The sequence below is a fragment of the Pundamilia nyererei genome, unplaced genomic scaffold (assembly GCF_000239375.1).
Source record: "Pundamilia nyererei isolate P.nyererei 1_Seehausen unplaced genomic scaffold, PunNye1.0 scaffold00024, whole genome shotgun sequence".
Classification (NCBI taxonomy): Eukaryota; Metazoa; Chordata; class Actinopteri; order Cichliformes; family Cichlidae; genus Pundamilia; species Pundamilia nyererei.
The window spans coordinates 4287836-4308064 of NW_005187425.1; the positions used below are offsets into that span (position 1 = coordinate 4287836).

Consider the following 20229-nt stretch of genomic DNA (forward strand, 5'->3'; position numbering starts at 1 on the left):
AAACAAAATTGCACTCGTGTAATTTCCCACTACAACCCCAACACCTACAGTTTCTATCTACAGTATTTATGGGATTAGAGATTACTGAAGAAGCTTATACCTACCATAAGTGTCGAATTGGCGCCGCTGCTTGCAATACCGCCAACAAAGCTCCTCCATTGTCAAGAAACCAAACGTTGTACTCTTCATCAAAAATCTGAATCGTAAATTTGAAAAAGAGACACATTTGCTCATTTTATTAGGCAGCACCATTCTTTAAGGTAACCATGCAAAGCGTGTCATGGATGTCACCTGTCTCCAGCTATTTCCTGCGTCAGATGTTATAAACATCCCAAGGTTGGCGGAGGACAGCTGTGTTCCAATATTCCCTGAGTCCAAAAACATGCATAATTTCAGTCAGCATTTACATAGCAAAGACTCACTATAGCTCATAACTCACTTGTGTGCACAATTAGCTGATAGAAATCACTCAGAAGCTATGTACGTTCTCATTTTCCACTGCAGGAAAATGACAGTTTACGATTTAGCCTGATCTAATCATCTCACCTGAAATATCAGATTTAGTCTGAGAAGTTTTCATATTTGACTTCAATGACATAAAGAGGGCACTGTGTGATTAATTGTGTGTCAGCTGAACTGCTACAATGTATTTACCTGAAAAACAATGAATAGCTACAATACTGTGCAAAAGTCTCGAGCCATGGCTCATTGCTTTATATTTGGCTGCAGAGGATACGGGACTGTCTTGCAATTTTTATAGGGGTCTTCAGCGATAGTTCTCCAGGCTGTCTGAAGGTATTTCATAGATTTCCTTTGGACATTGGCTGCAATCGTTCTCCTTTTCAGTCCAGTTTTTGTGCCTGACCATTTTCAGAAATAAAACAAGTACCTTACCCAAAACATGAACCACCGTTGTGTCTCCACATCAGTGGAAGCAAGGAACCAATTTTAAACTATTATCGTTAGCAATTTTGTCACAATATCATGCAATTTATTCTGAGTTCTTTAGTTGAATCTACAAAAAATGTCAAAGATAACACATTTTGACAGGTATAAAGTAGTAAATGAAAAAGGGAGAAAAGCCTGAGGTTTGTCAAAATTACACGACACCTGAATGGGTCTGGATAGCAATGACACTTACCAGTGAAATTGAGTGATATGAAGTTTTTGTTTCAAATTCCTCTCATCTCCTCAAATTCTCAATATTATCAACATGTATGGAGGAGGTCAGGAGAGAGGTACTACACTGAGTGTCTTATACTAATCTGTAAAACATGGTGGAGACTCTGTAATGGTTTACCACAGCATTGAGGATCTTCTCAAAACTAATGAAATTATGAACACAGAAAAGTACACATTTCAATTCACCATGCAACACCATCCGCAAAGTGTCTGGAAAACAACGGCTTCATTTTTCAGCATGACAGTGATCCCAAACACACTGTCAATATAAAAAAAACATACCTGGGTAAAAAACAGACCGTGGAATACCATCAGCCATGGATTGGCCTCCCTAAATCTTAGGCCTCAACATTAGTGAAGCCATGTGGGATCATCTTGACAGAGAATGGAACAAAAGGCAGCCAACGTCCAAAGAAGAAACCTGGAGAAGTATTCCTCTATAATACTTAAGGAAATGATAAGGAAGCTTGCCTAACAGAGCTCAGACTTTGTTGAAGTTCAAATCAACTATTGACTTTCAAGCTCAAACAAACTGTACAAACTCTGTGCTTCTATATTTAATTTCCATATAAATGTGCACATGTTTCAGTTCTCCAGTGCATCTATCTCCTATTTTTCTATCAAATTATTTAAAAAATGAGAGGAGACTCAAGACTTTTGCACAGCACCTTAAATTCATGTCCTAATGTAACTCTACCTGTAGCCACAATGATTCCTGGAACAGACTTTTTGCTGGTGATTGGTCCGGATGTGTAAGGATTCTCTGACATCTCCAGTTGAAGATGCAGTGAGCAAAATGGCTGTCAACAAAACGGATTCAAATACAGCACAAGTTGAAACAATATATATCTCAGATCTTAACAGCAGCAATTATAATTAGTTCGGCTTTCAAACTATTCTTCCCGTTGAGCAAAAAGTGCTAACATTTTCAGACACCATTTATAAAACAAAGATACTTTGTTCCTCTCATCTCCTCTGCTAGGAGAAAAAAAAGAAATGGCTGAGAGGACACAGAGGGCATTTGAATTGTTTCATTCTAAAGCAAACAAGGCATGTAATTAAAATTCCCCAAGATGCACTGATAAAAATGGCAAAATTGATTCAAATCATTTCACTCATCTCCCCGAATAAAGCGTACCGAAAAACATCAATAAGGCTTTTCATACGGCTGAAGTTGGAGGAGGGGGTCAGGAAACAGAAGAGAGCATAGTGGTCATTTGTAAGACACACAGAAAGACTATAGCCTGCTATTAATTGAGGAATGTACATGATTTTAAATGGTCTCTGAAGAACATATTGACTGGATTAGGTGAACATCATACCTGCTGAAAAACACCACAGCCACATAATGTAATTCAGTGCAATCTAACTTTCATTAGTCCTGTTTGACTACAGTTTCAGAGGTTAATGGAAAGTCTAGACCCCTAAAATGTAATGCAATGACACTCTGTGACTTAAACTGATAATAAGAATATTCCAACAAAGCATCTTTTCAGTCATTTAGGGGACTAAAAAGACAAGTCGATGCAGAGGCTGGCACCTGGCCTGGTGCAAAAATGGCTTTGTCTCCAAGAACATCCAAAACACAGCTGATGAGGCTGAAACATTTGAGGAATGTTTCATGTCATAGGCTTAATTTTGCATGAATAAGAGCATTCATTCACTCCTGCCCAAAGGCTCAAGCTCACCAGAATGCAGTGAAGGTTATTTCCAGCCACATCAGTGGCAGGAGCTGGCAGCAGGGACCATGTTTGCCCCTTGTTGTATGTGATGAAAGTCTTTATGTAATTATCCACCAGTTTGTTGGCAAGATACATGCCATTTATCCCCTCAACCTAAGAAGGAAAACAACAAAAATGCATTCATTACTGTCAAAGCCCTTTTCACTTCTAGTTTAGAAAATCAATCTATAATTATTGACTCGTCTTTTGAGCCTCAGTGGAAGCAGGCTGAAAATACATGGCACTGTAAAAAAACCCTCTATGAAAGGATATTTCATGTTTTGAAAAATGTTCTTTAAAAGTACAGCATCATGAGCAAAATATGTAAAGTTTTATTGTTAATAATTCAAAACAGCTTTAAATAGTTTACTGTGTAACGATGCACCATATTTTAGTAGCTGTTCAGACAAAATATACTGCCAACAAAATTCTGATTTTTCATTATAAAAATGTATTATTAGGATTAATGTTAATGGATTAAAACCTACTATATAACGACAGCTTCATAAATTAACAGTTCTCCAGCACAGTAACAGGAAAGGGAGTAAGTGGTGGAGTGCCAACATCAGTCCATAAACAAGGCTAACTACACACCTTATAAAAGTCCACTAGTAGATTACCCGCAGGTCCTCTGCTGGTTCTCAGGTTCTCTAATGAAAGGATAAAGTAGACCCCGGGAGAGTCTGAGATATACAGGCTGTAAGTGTTGTTCTGATTCCACTCTTGGACAGCAGCAAATACCTGCTTCTCATCTGTGCTGATAATATGCATGTCCTGTAGTAGGATGTGTGCGAGAGAAAAATGGACAGATGGAAAGACAGAATGAGTGAGAATGACAGATGCAGGCAAACAAACACAAAATAGTCTCAGAAGAGATGGCATTAAAAGGCTTAAATGTGACATTTCTTCATAAAAGTCATGTGACCTAACTCTTAAAACAAAAAGCAACAAAGGTGATTTGAAACAATAACAATATCTTTTCTTTTTCCTAAATATCAGACACTTTTAGGAGTTGTTATTTCTGTTGCTCACCTTTGGCAGACAATATTTAGGTAATTTCATCCGCTTGAATGATTCTCTCATGTAGGAGACAAAGTAGCTGGCTCGTCCTGACTTGGTTACCTTTGCAATGAAGGCAGAAAAGCTTTGTCACTCTGTAATCAGATCACATGCACTGTATATACTCCTGTGTCAAGAAGATACATCATATTTGAAAGTTACTTTTTCACAGTAATACAAAAAGAAAAGAAATTTAGTTCAGTGGAATTTATTTGCACATTCCCATTATAGCTGTTGCTGTTGGTATGATTTTCTCCTACATAGAAAAGCCTATGTAGACCATCAGACAAATGAAAACCAAACTGAGATGGGAGGTGTTTACAAGATATACAGTACAGTGAAAAAGGTGCAGAAAGTAAAGTGAAAGTCGTTTTCATCAGTAGCTAAAATGCTGTAAAAAAAAAAGGAAAAAAATCCCTTTACTGTGGCCATCGTTTTCTTTTAAAACAGCACTCTCCTAGGCTTGCAAACACTTTTTCAAGGTACAAGGTTATTCAAAGCATGTTGCCGAACATGTCAAACATTGCTCCTATGGATTCTCTTTCATTGGGGATTATATCTCTTTGTATAATCCTGGACCAAACCATCTCCTAGTGGAAATTGTGAAAAAATGCAATGGTACACTTACTTGTTTTTTTTTTTGCTGTTTTTTCAGTAGGCAGCATATGTACTCAGCAGGGTTGTCAAAAAAATAGCACGTGCATGCTAATTGATGCTAATAATTACTATCAGGTTACATACTCCTTTAATGCAGTATTGATATCAATAGTGTCACCTATGCCTCCTTCAGGTGACATAGAGCTTCACACAGCCCCTCCGCTCACTAGCAGCTAAACACATGAATAGCATAACAAACTTGGGAAAGCATCTGAAAGACTGATGTCCCACTCTTCAGGAGGTCAGTGAAGCTCCTGTTCCAACAGCACTTTATTATTCAACAGTTATCATAAATTTGAACTTGTTAACAGATCTTAACGTCAGCTGTTTAGCTAACACTAGTTACCCACATCAATAAGCTAGCAGCTAGCAGCTATGGTCAACAGTAAAACAATGCTTAAAACCTTATCTTTAGCAAACCTCATCAGTTCTGCCTATCTGTAACAGGATAGCAATTATTTGTGTCTGAAAAACTTGTGTTTCTGTAAAAGTCCCAGACTGAAGCTGGGAAACAGATAGAAAGAGTAGCAGTCTAGCTCTGACTGACAATAAAAACATGATTCTAAATCACCTGAAAGACGTAAAATAAACAGGTTTGAAGCTGAATACATCTGCATAAACCACTATTTTTAAAAATAAAAATAGTAACATCTGCATATGTAAAAAATATAAATATATAATAAAAATATTTTTCTGGGTATCGAATTTTAAATTCAACCTCTCTCTGATTATATGTTTAAGTTTGCCATAATGCTACAAATTGAATCTGGAGCCAATCAAAAGCCTCCTCGACTGTACTATACGACACACAGATATCAAACAAATTATAGTACCTAATATTTTGTACAGCAATGCATGAGAGTTGGACAGCACCCCGCTCTGTTGTGAAAAGAGGGCATGCCTAGACTTCTATCGAAGGTGGTATATGAACACTGCTTTCCAGAGTGTTGAAAGCAGACAAAAATTAAGCACAACAGAAATTACTGTCATTATCTCAATTAGTCTAAAGCTAAGAGGCACTGAAAATTGTGCTGGCTTTATCTACAGTGTTTCTTGGAGATCTTAATGCACTACCACTTTCCCTTCCACTTACAGGCAGGGCAACACTACTTGATTGCTTATTTTCTAATCAACTAGAAGGATGATGTTTGTCCCCCAACACACTACATTAGGACCCTAATGGAATAATCTATCGAAAATCAATGAGCTGCATTTTCCCAGGCCACATTTTTGAGGATGTTGCACTTGGCTGTTCCTTCCCTCCCAAGAGACTTTGGAGGTGTTGAAGACTGCCTATTTCGTTGTAGCCCAATCGATAACCTCATTACTCTTTGTCAAGTTAAATCCAACTGCCCCAAGCAATGAAAGTCACAAGAAAGTCATCTGTGCCACCAGATCTCCGTGTAGACACTCCCTGTATGTCCAGTTATTTTCACCAGCATCTTCCTCGTGTCTGCCTCAGCCTTGACGGTCAATCTCATCTCAGCTAAATGCAATTTGGGCTTTTTATTGAATCACCATTTCTGAATCACACTGTGATTTTTTTTTTCATACAGTTTCATTCTTACACTGTAGCCATTCCAATCAAGTCAGTGGATTAAATGTGTTGAAAGTGAAACTAGGTCACTGCTAGCATTGCTGCTGCAACATCATATCATATCAAAAGATTAAATCTGTGAATAAATAAATTAAAATGAACAGAAAATATTTAGGGGTGTTTATTTAAAATGAAAGCAGCCACAGAAAAGTAGTATAATTTGATTTTTTTTATTTTCCCCAAATTTAGTTAGTACAGTCAAGGATGACCAAAATGCATCAAGCCTGACCAGCAAGAGAAAATTGCATAGCTGTGGATGGAAATCAATGACAGTGGAGGGCATTTGAAAATTAAATTTTCTAATAATGACCCTGACTGTGGCTGTCTAATTGGAGTCAAAGTCAGAGTGAATGATAATACGGACACCAACCTGTCTATTCACAGTTCCTTTTTCAGGCATGGAGTATGTCTGTGTGGAAACTCAAAGACTGAGCGTGCCTTGACATGAACGAGACAAAACATAATCAAAACACACATCGGGCCAGTGGGGAACAGGTGTGTTGGAGAAAGCTATTACATGGGTTTTGATGGAAAAGGATGAATTGGGTGCACATGAGAGCAAAATAAAAACAAACGACAATGAAAAAAAGAAAAAGAAAATCAAAAAATCACATAGACAGCAACCTTTGCATGAAAAGATGCCGACGACTGGCTTAGTTTAATCGATGAAAGTAATCTATTACTATGCAAACCTGTGTGAAAACGTATTCATCCTGTACGACGAGTGAGTTGGTGTCTACGTGTCCAGGGAAGAGGTACTGTCTGTTGCCTTCTGTGCATCGCTGGGCTCTGCACTTCACATACTGAGCACCTGGAAAGAGACAAAAGGAAATCAATCAGAAGTTGATTACAACCATTTATCTTCAAACAGTACTTTGTATGCAGTGGAGCTGCTATACAGTATGTAAATCCAAAATCCACTCCAAGTTCATCGCTCTGGAACAATTTTCAGCTTGTGTAACAGTCAAACACTGACACTAGTCACCAAATACTTTTAAAATCCAAATTAGATTCAAGACTATTAGAGTCAAAGCTCTGGCAGCTTTACACGACAAAGTAAATTTCAAGATGTTATTGTGCCAGACAAGGAGAGGTTGTATGGTAATTCTGATACACATTTTCTCACCACAGGAGGAATATGAGCATCATTTCTAATGCAGGAGATTCCTTTAATTGGTTTGACAGAATAGACCACGCTGTTTAGAAAGGGGAAGCTGAGGTTTGTCTATGAAACTCAGGGGGGAGATTAACGAGAAGAAACATCCATCAGCCCACTAAAATTCTCCGTTTTTATCAGGAGACACCTATTCTGCTTTACTAGACTTCAGGGACCAATCTGAACAGAAGAACAGGTCTCATCTTGCCCGTGACCTCGCTCTAAATGAGAGGCAAGGGGTCCTGTGGGTCTTGCTACTGCAGCAAACTGGAGTGCAGTACTCACGGCCTTTTCCGATGCGCGTCTCAATGTGGACCACATCTGATTCTCTGTCTAGCCCCATTACCGCCCTTGAAAGAAGAAGAGGAGGAGAAAATAAAGAGGAGCGGAAAAAGGTTGGTGGGCAAGAAAAGGAAAAAAATGCTCAGATGGACATCACTATTCTGTGAAACCCATAACAATATGTTTTTATTTCCTGTAGATCGGTCAATGTACGATCTGTGCCACCAGCGGCAATTAATCTCAATTCACCACCAACAACAAAGGAAACGGCAAAAGAAGAGTAGTATGGCATGGGGGGGGGGGGGGGGGGGCATCCCCCATTCCCATAAACACATACCATGGCAAATGTGTGTTTTTACAAAATTGTAGGAGGCTCCAGCCTTATTTTGAAAAATAACTATTTGGCATAATGTGCATGAAGAAATAGTATTCAAGTGGACAAATAATGCAGTGTTTCGGGTGCTGCTTCACCCGCTGCGCTCTTCTTATTTATCAAACATCTAACTGTTCATGCATGTGGAGAGGATGTCCTCCAACCAATGTCCTTTCTTTCCCAGCAAAAAACCCACTGGGTTTGACACATACTATGACAAACAGGGATAAACGGCCTCACATCAATATTCACTGCCTTGTGCCCGCACAGTCAAGATTACTAAATGACAGCAACAACAAAAACAGCATGTCATGTTTGTGCTATGGACAAAGAAACATATTCCTTCAGGTCTACGTGACGTGGATATAATCAGTTTGGAGCTCGACTGCTGTGTGTGAGATCTGCTTTTGACTAGAGGTCACAGGATCCCTCTAAGACTATAGAGTCGTGAACACTCTGATGATGCAAATTGCAATCACTGTACAGAAGGAGTTAAAAAGAAATACGGGGGTCGACATAATCATACCAGTAGAATCTGCCTGGCATCACGTTGTCATGAACAAGCTGCCATTTTCTCCCAAAGTCCATCGAACTGTACAGCTGCAAGACAAAAACAGGCTGATCTTCATCACGCGTAAAATTTTCAGGAATAAGATGTTACTGAGCATCGAACATTATTTTATTCCCACTTTAAGTTTCATTGTGGATTCACTCAGAAGATACCTTGCTGTCATGACTATAGGCGAGTATCCAGTTCTCCTGCGCGGGATGGAAGAGCAGGCTCAGGATGTTGAAGTTAATGGGATGCTTTTCAAAGCTCGCCCCTTCATCTGAACTGATGAGAACAGCGCTCTCTACTTCTGGGTCACTAAGCACCATTATCTAAAGTACAAAGGGCCAGATGATGTGTATTTATATACACACACACACACACACACACATATACATGTATGTGTAGGTGAGAGAGAGAGAGAGAGAGAGCAACATTTTAAAAATAATAATAATAAATTTCACGCCAGGGAGATGTAATAAGCAACAGGTAAATGCTAACCTTCTGTTTGTTGGTAGGGCAGACGTAGAGGTAACTTAAAACTGTCCTTGAACCCACTTTGTCGTTGAGTTTGGTGTAGGTGCTCCCATAATCAGTGGATCTGGACACAAACAAAAAGCATTTCATGTCTGATGAAAAAAATCCATTAGAGACAAATTTGAAAGCCCCATAGCAGAGTGTTGGGATGTTTTAGCCCATTAACTGCAAATCACTTATTCTTTAGAAGACTCCAGAGTATACCATACTTTTTTCGATTGATTTTCTACCATTCGGGCAGCCTTTTGCTTTAAGGGATGAAAATCTACTTGCACAGTCTACATTCATGCTAATGTAGGTTTTGTTACTCCTGCAAAGTGCTGCGTTAAAAAACACTGCTACACTAAAAACTGCCATTCATTGCAGCTCAGATTATAAAAGGACTAAATGTGTAATGTAATCAGAGGGTGGTGTTTGGCTGAAAAGCAGGGCTTTCAAGTAGTAACTGTAGAGCTAATTTTTACAGAAATATGCTGGATAAAAAGATAAAATTAATCACTGCTAAAAGTAACCCCACGGTGCTTTTAGCAAGTAGTGAGCGGGCGTCTATTTTGTTTGTTTGTATCTTAGGCTTCAGGCAGCCACGCCAAGTATTTTGAGTGGTAAGTAGCAAAACCCAGCTTTGAAAGCAAGATGCTGAGTCACATACAAATTTGCACAGCAGTGTACATAAATATTAATAAAAGTTAAAGCTTTGAAGTCAGCTTTAATTTAATTTGCTCTAACTAGCTGCAACATCTGCCTATTATTTTTGAAAATACAATTTCAGTATTTATATAAATATTTCCAAAACTTTAATTTGCTCTCCAGACTGTGGAGTCTAAATTGCAGATAACTTGGCAACTCATCACTTGTGTTCCAAGGGGGAAGCTACGTTTTAATTACTCTACAATTGCGCTCACTAGCCACTTCATTAGTTACACCTGTTCAGCTGCTCGTTAAAGCAAATATCTAATCAGCCGATCGAGTCAGTGCATTTAGGTGTGAAGAGATGTTCACACTGAGCATCAGAATTGGGGAGAAATTTGATTTAAGTAACTTTGAATGGAGCATGGCTGTTGGTGCCAGACGGGCTGGTCTGAATATTTAAAAAATTGAGAGTACTTGGGTATTCCCATGGTATGGTCAGAATTTGGGGTAAACAACATGAAAGCATGGATTCATCCTACCTTGTATCAATGCTTCAAGCTTCTGATGGTGTAATGGTGTCAGGGATACTTTCTTGGCACACTTTGGGCCCCCTAGTACCAATTGGCAATCATTTAAACACCACAGTCTACCTGAGTATTGTCGCTGACCAGCAGAGTGGCAGAACTCAAATTATTTCAAACTGGTTTCCTGAACATAAAAAAATGGCTTCCATAGTCTCCAGATCTTAATCCAGTACAGCACCTTTGGGATGTGGCAGAAATCTGCATCAAATGTGTGAGCTTATTATGTCAGTATGGACCACAATCTCTGAGGAGTGTTTCCAGTAGAATTAAGGCAGGAAAAGTCTGTTTTTTCTTTGGCCCTTTGTTAAGATCAACTTTTGTTTAAGCATCAAAACTTATCAAAGGTTTTTAACAGCATTTAGGACAGGTGAAGAAGACAGCCAAGTCATTTTTGAGGCCTCCCTGGCTAGCAGTTGAAGGATTTGTATGCATGTGATAGAGGATTTTCCTGATTTTCCTTCTTAAATACTGCCAACTTCTTCCCGTATCACAATGTGAAGAAAGAATCTTAGAAAAGCTTCCTTGTAACTTTGGAATTTTCACTCCACCTTCAACCCTAAAAGGTCCAAATAGCTCATCCTTAATTATAGCAGCTCTTACCAGGACCCCTTTTCCACCTCCACCTCCGCCCGGTGCACTTTGTGTTTAGTAATCCAGCCACGGACACATCCGTCTGCTCCAAAAACAGTCACTGTCATTTCATCTTGTTCTTGTTCAGCCAGAACTGGAGGGGTTACCCACATTCTTCTGCATTTAATTTGTGCCATTTTTAACAAAACACTTCATTATTTGTTAGTCACTCAAAGAGGTTTTGCAAACATCTAAAAGTCACTGCATGGTTTTTGATATTTCCCTGTTATTTAAATCTCGTCATGGGCTACCTGAGATAATTAATTTGTCCAGTAATTATGAACACCTTAATAAACAGTGTGAATCAATTTAGCCTGCTCCCTCTCATATTACAGAAACATCACCTGAAAATGATAAACAGCAACAAGCTTTTAGGCTTATATGTTTTGGAGTTGAATAGTGTGCATAGAAATTATTATATGATGAATACTAACCTGCCAAGTGATTGTGCATGCAGTGTAGTTATATGAAGAATGATATGTAATTTAGCAACAATCGTGTAGCTTGAGGACTCACATGCACAGAAACAAGTATGCAAGAGACAGGATATGTACTATCACTGCTGACAAACATGCTATTAGTAGGCAATACAAATGCATGCTGCATGAAAGCTGTAAAAACAAGAAGGAACAGCTGAAATACAAAAAAGGTGCAGTGAAGGATGACATCAGCTAGTGAAGGTGAAGCCACTGTCGAAGCAAATTAATACATTTGGCTCAATGATTAGTTTGCCAATAAAGTGAAAGCAAGGCTAGTGTATGACATCACACTGCTGATTCTATTGATCAGCTACTGGTTCCAATAAAGCCAAAGGAAAGAGCAGACAACACTATTCACATAGGATTTGTATTGTCAGGGGAGCTTTATGTGACTTAGACATTTACCCAAAACACGGCATGTAAACTGTTGATTTGCTCGAATTGAATAACAGTCTGCTAGCCAGCTACAAAACTAATGTTACTATAGACTGCCAAATAACTACATTTGAGCTTGCATTTTGTATGAGTGGGTGTCCATGCTGTGTGGCAGAATTGATACCTGAATTTGCATGCACAAAGCAACGAAACATAAAGAGGCAAAACACAGGTGCACAGAAAAAAGACAGACATCACTGTGATGTCTCCATGCATTCGATTATTATGCCATGGCACTTCTGTATGAGGTAGATATTTTGCTGTGGACTAAATTACAGACATGTTACATCTAAAAAGGATTAAGATTATAGATTACTAGGAAATATTGCTATAGTAAAGAAACACAAGATTGCTAACTAAAGTCACTGCAACATATTTTTTAAAAGCTAGTTGTGCAAATATTTAAAAGAAATACCCATACCTTATAGGACATTTCTTGAACAAAGTTGTTTGGCCTCAGGAATACACATAACGTACAATATTGTGCAAAAGACTTTAGCACAGCCTAATTCCTTTACATTTTTACCCAGACTTTCTTGTATTTGTTAAAGTGTTCTTGAGCAATAGTTCTCAAAGCTTTCTGAATTTATTTTAAAGTTAATTTAAACTGGACATTGGCTGCTTTTTCACTGATTCTTGTCTTTGTAACTGACAGTTTACAGTGTCGCTTTTGTTTTGTTTTTGTTTGTTAAGCCTCTTAATACTGATCTATCAATCATTCAAATAAAAAAAAGGTGTTGCATCAGACAGCTTCGCAGAAAAAACTGTTTTAAATTGTATCTTTAGGCACTTTGTTACGAGCAGCCTGTTCCATAAACACATGATTTGTTCCCATTTCTTTAGCTGAATCTACAAACAATGGCAAAGATAACACAGTTTGACAGGCGTTAAATAGTATATTTGCACCAACAAGGTGATTTGCAAAGAGCTCTTAGCTGAAAATCTTGACATGCTGTGCAGTGTTTCCTCAAGAAAATTGAGGAAACTGGAGAAATGGAGGACAAAGGAAAAATGCCAGGTCTACAAAACTATCTACAGCAGAGAAAGAGTATGTAAAAGCAAAAATCCAACAAAGACCTGACACAGGACATGAAGAGGTACTAATATGAGTGTTTTATAGTAGTCTTTAAACATGGTGGACACTGTCACGGTTTAGGTCTGCATTTCAGCCACTGTTTGTTCAAGATCTGTTCAAAATTAATGTTATAATGAACATATAGTATTCTATATAGTATTGCTGGCAAACAAACACACTGCCAATGCAGTAAAGGCATACCTGGATAGAAGAACACACAATGGAACACTATCAGTTTCAGTTATGGATTATCCTACCGAGATAGCGGACTTCAACATTGTTCAAGCAGTGTGGGTTAAAGAGCAAACTTCAGGCAACATTCAAAGAAGAGCTTTGAATGACTTTCAGAAAGTCTGGAAAACTATTCCTGAGGAATACTTGAAGAAATAACAAGAAAATTCGCCTAAGGGATTTTTTTTTTGAAAATGTGTGTTGAAGAATGAAGATAGTCATACTGAAATATGAACTTTTACAAACTTTGTAGATTGGTGCAAACGCTGCTTCTTCCTAATACTGCATTTCTATATATGCATGTGCACATTTCAATAAACTGCTGAACCTATTTTTCCATTTTCCTAGCAAAATAGAAAGAAATGAGGTGTGACTCAAGACTGCTAGCCAAGACTGTACTTTGGTGAATAATATCAAATGTTAGAAAATTATTTTTATGAGAAAATTCCACAAGATACATTTAGCGTTTTGGGGATTTTATCAGGAAATTTGTCATCGCTATAAGATGGTGTATATTTCACACCGGGGCTAATTTGAAGACTCGCGCGTTCGAAATCATTAAGGAAAGCTCACACTTTAAAGCTTTTGACAACCAACAAGATAACATGAAAGTCAAAAGAAGGAATATGATTTATGAGAGCCAAGTCTGGCAGATTTCTGCAGTGAAAAGTTGGGATAATAATCAGGCAGTTCTCACAGAAATCTGCAACAGAAATAATTTAACTCTGACAAAGACATCATGCAGACTAAACATCAATTCCCTGCATGTCAAACAAGTCTCTGCAAGCTGATATAAACGATACACTGACATGTAATAAAACCAGGTACGGAATCAATTAATGAAGTCCAGGTATGTAATGGAAAATGTTAATCAGTAAATATAGAATATGCTCTTTGTTGTTGAAGGGCTAAATCATCCAGCATGACTACAGTCCTTGAATACAACATTATTCTGCGTAATGGACACATTGCAAGCTTACAGTATAAGAGTAATAACTCTCCTTTCATACTGTTTGTACATTGAAGGCTGTGAGGAAGGAATTTTGAAGACTTCCTTTCAAGTGCTGTGATGAAATCCCCTTTCATATAGCTTTTAATCTTAAATTAGAGCCAGAATTGCCTTTTATTCTCTGTGCTTTCAACTGATTTAGATATTTAGTTTCATCCTCTTTCATTAGGTTTTCTTTTCAGTAGGGAAAACTTAAAGTGCTCACATTATGCTTTTTGAGTTTCTCCTCTAACCCTTTAGTCTGTTACATGGCATTTTTTTGTAAATGTAAAAGGTTTTCAAAGTAAGAGAGGACAAATGTAGTTATTCCCTCCCATGGAAAATAGTGCTTCTGAACGGTTTGAAACACTTGTAGTTCAGGATTTTCTTCTCTTACTTATCTGTGCCACTACACAGCAGACTGTTATACTGCCCACATGGAGGCAAGTTTGGCACACCCTCAAACAAAATGGACAAAACACTCTGAATTATCTGTTGCTGCTGAACACATGCATACCCAACAATGCAAGAAATAAAAAGTCACTGGATTACTTTTATTTTGGTGGCAATCTCCCCGCAAAAATAAGAAAATCCTTATAAGTGCTAGCACTGTGCACAGCTAGTGTGGTTAACATTATTGTTTTATGCATTTGTTTCTCTGCAAATCTCTTTGCACTTGCATGTTGTACTTTGCTGAATTCCCAATAAAGCTACAGAATGCACATAAAACAGTGACACGAACACAGCCAATTTAGACCAACGCACTCGGTGCATCTAAAAGAATTGTAGCAGCAAGCTACAAACAGCAGTGATGCTGTGTTTTTTTTAATTTACATGTAAATTTATTGGTTAATACCAGTCAAATAAAGCTTAAGCTAAACCTTTTTGTTAACAGGCGACAGTTTTACATGTAACCCAGTGTTACCTTGCTTTGGACTAGCTAACTGACCAATCAGACCAATCCTTCCTGAAAGGTAGTTTAAAAGGAACAGGAGCTAAAGCAGAGTGTATAAAAATAATCTATGTTTAATTGATCCTTGTGGGGAAATTCCTCTCTGTATTTAACCCATTCACGCAGTAAAGTGGTGGGCAACCATTGGGCTGTAGAACAGGGAGTAGTGGGTAAGGACAGTACCTTGCTCAGGGGTACCACAGGGTAGCCGTTCAGTGGATTCAAACCCCCGACCTTCCGATCATGGGGCCACCACTCTACCTACTGAGCTATCCCCGCTCTAGGAGTATGAGTATCCCAGTACAGCCTGAGAAAAGCAGTGTTTTCTTTTAATATTAAAAATTTAATGAGACAGATTTTAAAATAAATGTAAATAACAACCAGCTGTATTTAAACGCAATCAGAAATTTAGATCTGTTGCATGTAAAGACACTTGCACAAAACTGCTATCCACAAAAAGGGGCAGATATGTTCATCATCTTGGTTCTCATATTTCTCCTCAGCACAAACGGCCAAACCAAGCTTCAGTTTTACCTGAGTGCCTCCAAATTTAATTTCACTGTATAATTGGATAGACACCCAGTGTCTGCTATCATTGTCTGTGCATTACCTTGAATCGTTCCGTTTGCTGTTGACATTGTTTTCAAAGCCTTACCCTAAACGCATTTGTATTTGTGCTTAAGTACTGCTTTCAGCTGGCATATCGCTCTTTGATTGCAGTGGTGGAAGTAAGCCTCTTAAACGATGTTACTATATTGTGATGTTTCTTGGGCAGGAGCGGCAGGCGTCTCAAAACACAAAAGGCACTTGATGCGTGTTTAGATGGCTTCTGTAAGTCACCCGTTGATCTGAACACTGCGTCTTGCCACCAACAGAGGCCTGCAGCTGTAGTCATAAATCATTTATTGTGTTATCACAGAAATCATTTACTCCCTTTTCTTTTCATAACATTCAAATCTCTGCTTTTCTAATACTCATACTAAGAACCTTTGTGCATCCCCGGAGGAACACTCTAATTTACTCGTGGTGCCATTGTTAAGCAGACACCTTGATGATGGAAGACCTCCTGTACACAATATGGGATTTCAAAATGTGTCAAGTCGGGTGTAAATCTTAGTGCCGCCTCTGGTGAAACAGATATTAATTTGAAACTCTATGCTTGGCGGACTGATGGTCTCTTTTTCACGTGTATTTCAGAATGAAATGAGTTCTCTGCAGGCTATGGCAGAGGTGAGAGAAAAGGCATATCAGAGGCTGGATTGGGCTCTATGGTATAATCCTTAATGAATTCCATTCTTATTTATGACCTGACAGGGCACTGTAACTCACCTCTCAATACATACTGAATGAAATTACTACGGCTATATAGCAGCAATTGCATGTCAATTGCTTCTGAAACAAAAGGTTACAGATGACAATCAATCAAAAACTCCATCACAAAGTTTCTAGGTCAGAGGAAAAGCACCACAGATCCAAACAGAGAATCCCTCAGATCATTCTTAAGGTTTATCTTTCAGAAATAGTCCTGCTGATGATGGACAGAAAATAGGTTGGGCCTTCTTTAAAAGGTTGTTGTGGTGCTAGTTGTGTTATTTATGGAACTCCAGCAAGCAAAAAGAGGATGGTACTTCAAGATGCTTTATTAAAACATACTTCATATTGGCTTCGAGTGAAACTTGATTGTTCGTATCCTAGCAAGGGAGAACACTATAAATCATGCTTACAGTATCCAGCACTCGATGAATATATTATTGTTGTTGTTCTTGGCTTGTGATTTTGCATTTTTATAAAATTCCTGCAGTGATACCGCAACCTTAATATTGGTATGCAAAGGAAAAAATAGCAGAGATTAAAAAAGGAAAACTTACCTCCAGAGTGAGCTCTCGGTAACACCCCCCAGATTGAAGTCATAGAGTTTAGTCAAGATCAGGATCACCTGCAACGTAACCACAACAGACATATTTAATTACAAGTCAAGATCTGCATTAAAAACCTTTGGCTCGGCAGCGCACATTATCTGTCTCCACCTAATGACTTGGAATAAATACAACATGTCCGCTACTTTTCTTTGCTAATAAATATCAGGCTCATACAGTATGTTAGCCCAATGACAAGTGATCCTCATGTTGTCAGGAAATGTCAGTCGACTAGTGGCAGGATCTGAAAAAAGAAATCCATGAAGGCTGTCAAGAGTTGTGTCTGTATCTCATGTGGAATGATACCTACATGACAGAAAACTCTGAACATAATTGTTCAGTGAACAATGAAAAGAAATGCAGTCAGTGGCTGCAATGCACCATCCTCTCTCATTTCCTTTTTTTTTTAAACTTCAGCTTTGCTTTTACCTTCAAAACATTTAAGTACCTTGGCTGCAAAAGCACCAACAAATCTCAAATGCTGATGTTACATGTTGTTATTTTACTCTTTTTACTCATTGGAAGACGTCCAGTTCCAGTTTAGGTGGAACATTTGTTCTCTGGGGATGGTTGGACAATGTGTTTCTGGGGAAACAAAAATGCGGCCCATAAAAGCCTGTCAAGGCACAGAGGGCAGAGTGAAATGGTGTGCAAACGCATTATTGTCACTCCAATGGCATTATAAATGACTTCCCGTGGGGATGCTCATAACTCAGGATAGAAAGAGGGGTAGGGTAGAGAGCTTGGGGTGCTGTATGAATTGTGGGAGAAGGAATGGTAGATAATTACAATCAAAGACTAGAAAGATGACATAATATTGTGATTTTATTAAAAAAAAAGCCATGAAAGATAGGTCAAAAGCTCAATTACAGTGAGTTTAAACGTATTAACCTTATGGGACCCATGGAACGACTCATTAAACCGTAAAAAGCCACACAAGACTCAGAGGAACAATGACACGTATCTAAGTCTGCTTTGAAAATGTTAAAACCCAATTGACCCACAATTTAGCCATCAAATGGCCACTGTGCATGGCTGGGACTATCTGCATTGCAGGTTAATTAACCAATCACACAGTGAGATAAGCATTTGCATAACTAAATGCACCATGTCTGCAAGGTCCAACGTTGGAGTCAGAATCAATTTGGAGCGCAGACTTAGTTAAATGGCTGTGATGTTAGTCCTAATTGCCTGCTTTGAAAAATAGATACAAGAGGAAAAACTGAGCCAAACTGTTGATCGTTTGTCTCTTCAGTTCTCTTTTGCTAACAACAATGAATCTGTGTCACGGGATATTATAAATACTACGAGGTAAATTGAATCTGGATTTGATTTTATCAGTGTCAGAACTAGAGCAGTTCATTCTTAACCACCGGCATTCAAACATCCAGCACAGCAAACGAATCGAGTGAACAACGATTAGATGTTCACAGTTTCGTGGGTTTCAATCATTTCTGCTGTCTTGCACGTGAATTCCAAATGAACCAAATGTACATAAATGTAGCTGGTGATGTAAAATAACCTTGATAAAAATAGCCCCAAATGGCAAAACTTGATAACGAAAAGCCTCTCTGCACCCAAGCTGTAATTGCCATTAGGAGCTCTCCCTTAACTGTTGTCAACGTGTTTGTGTGGTTGGCTCATTAACAAAAGCTGACCCACTGAAATGGGTCAGTGAAGATCTACCTCAGGGACCAACAGACTAGTGAGGCAGCTGACTGTTTGGATGATTTGTCCCTAAGTGGATACATCAAGAGTATATCACTGTAGACTGCACGTTCCCACATCTTCAGCGTTATTGATAGGCTGTGCATCTGTGACTCAAGTCAATAGGGAGCAACTACTATACATGCAAATGCCGAGACCAGTAGGGACAGCACATGACTTGCACACCAGATGTGTGACTTAAAGTATGAGAATGAAGGTGCATTAAACACGAAAGTCTGCGAGTTTGTGGTGCAGCCTTGCATTTATGTAAATACCAGGAACAAACAAACACAAAATGGCTTCCAGAATTATTTTGAGCCTTCTAGGTAAATACAATTCTCCATGCATATCATTGCTCACTTGCATACATGAAATTAAGTAAGGACCCTGGAAGGCCAAAAGCAGTGCATTTATTCATGTTTATGTTTTATTGATGTGAGCAAAGAGAGCTTTGCCCCGGGAAAGTCAACCAATCATTTTTCAGATTGGCTCTCACCCTCCGAGGAGTTGGGTTTAGTCATCCTTTTATCCTAACATTCTATTCTTGTCGCTGTCTTTTCCTTCTTTGCTTCCTCTTTTCTTTCTTTGATTCGTTCAATCTCACCTCATTTGTTTCTTTCTTCCTTATAGAACAGACTCTCCAATTACTTTCTTTATTTTTAATCCAGCATTTTTCGTTTGGCGACAGAGGAAAAAGAAAACATTAAAAGGCACACACAGACAGGTCGTTTTTGCCAAAGATTTGAACTCTTAGATGACTGAGTAAACAGCCTCCATGGCAACAAGTGTTAAAAGCCATAATTTAATTGTGATTATTATTTTTAGCTTAATTCAAAAGACTTAGCAGTGAACAGATCCACCAGAGTTTTTCCTGCCTAATGGTTTAGTCACTCTAAAATAGAAATAGGTCAGAAACCTCATTTCAACTTGGAAAAATCAGTGGGTTACTTTGTGATTTCGTTCAGTTTTTTTGCTGTCAGAAGCCGATTGCATGTAGTAGCAGCCAGCTGTTTGCTCAGACGTTGAGCGTGCAACACCGTCAACCTCTGGGTTGGGTGACCGTTTTTGATTACAAGGTGACGATCATGGCCCGACTCAGATGTACTGCAATGACTTTCAGACAGATTAGTGAAGGTTTGGAAATAGCTCACATGATGCAATCAATCTTAGTAATGCACGGATAAGCTCAACTCGTCTGCAAAGCATCTCTTTGCAATGGAGCACTCAACTCAACTAACTACTTGAGTCGATTGTTTAGATATCTTTTGTTTATATTCCTACATAAAAGCAAGGTTACTGAGTGTCTTTGTAACTTTTGCTGATCCTGCAGCCATCCTGCAGCAACTATGTCACTATTTGTGGAGCGATTTCTGAAGTTTCACAACTATGAGGTTCTTGGTGGAGTCTGAATGTGAGGAGTGTCTGTGAATGTCAATATCTGTGTCTGTAGATGGCAACAGACTTAACGCTCCCAACTTAACCACATTC

The 20229-nt window shown here is 38.6% G+C and overlaps 1 protein-coding gene across 1 annotated transcript in view; it reads right to left on the minus strand.

The window, feature by feature from the left end:
* Positions 1–20229, minus strand: part of LOC102208125 (VPS10 domain-containing receptor SorCS3-like) — a 51737-nt gene that overhangs the window by 16682 nt on the left and 14826 nt on the right. Inside the window, exons 2-13 of the mRNA XM_005727462.1 lie at positions 16987–17054; positions 9079–9178; positions 8751–8909; positions 8554–8627; positions 7658–7722; positions 6909–7027; positions 3936–4025; positions 3498–3677; positions 2871–3017; positions 1880–1982; positions 292–368; positions 105–196 (exon numbers count right to left, since the gene is read on the minus strand). Coding sequence (XP_005727519.1) covers positions 105–196; positions 292–368; positions 1880–1982; positions 2871–3017; positions 3498–3677; positions 3936–4025; positions 6909–7027; positions 7658–7722; positions 8554–8627; positions 8751–8909; positions 9079–9178; positions 16987–17054 — 1274 coding nt within the window. The remainder of the gene's footprint in view (positions 1–104; positions 197–291; positions 369–1879; positions 1983–2870; positions 3018–3497; positions 3678–3935; positions 4026–6908; positions 7028–7657; positions 7723–8553; positions 8628–8750; positions 8910–9078; positions 9179–16986; positions 17055–20229) is intronic.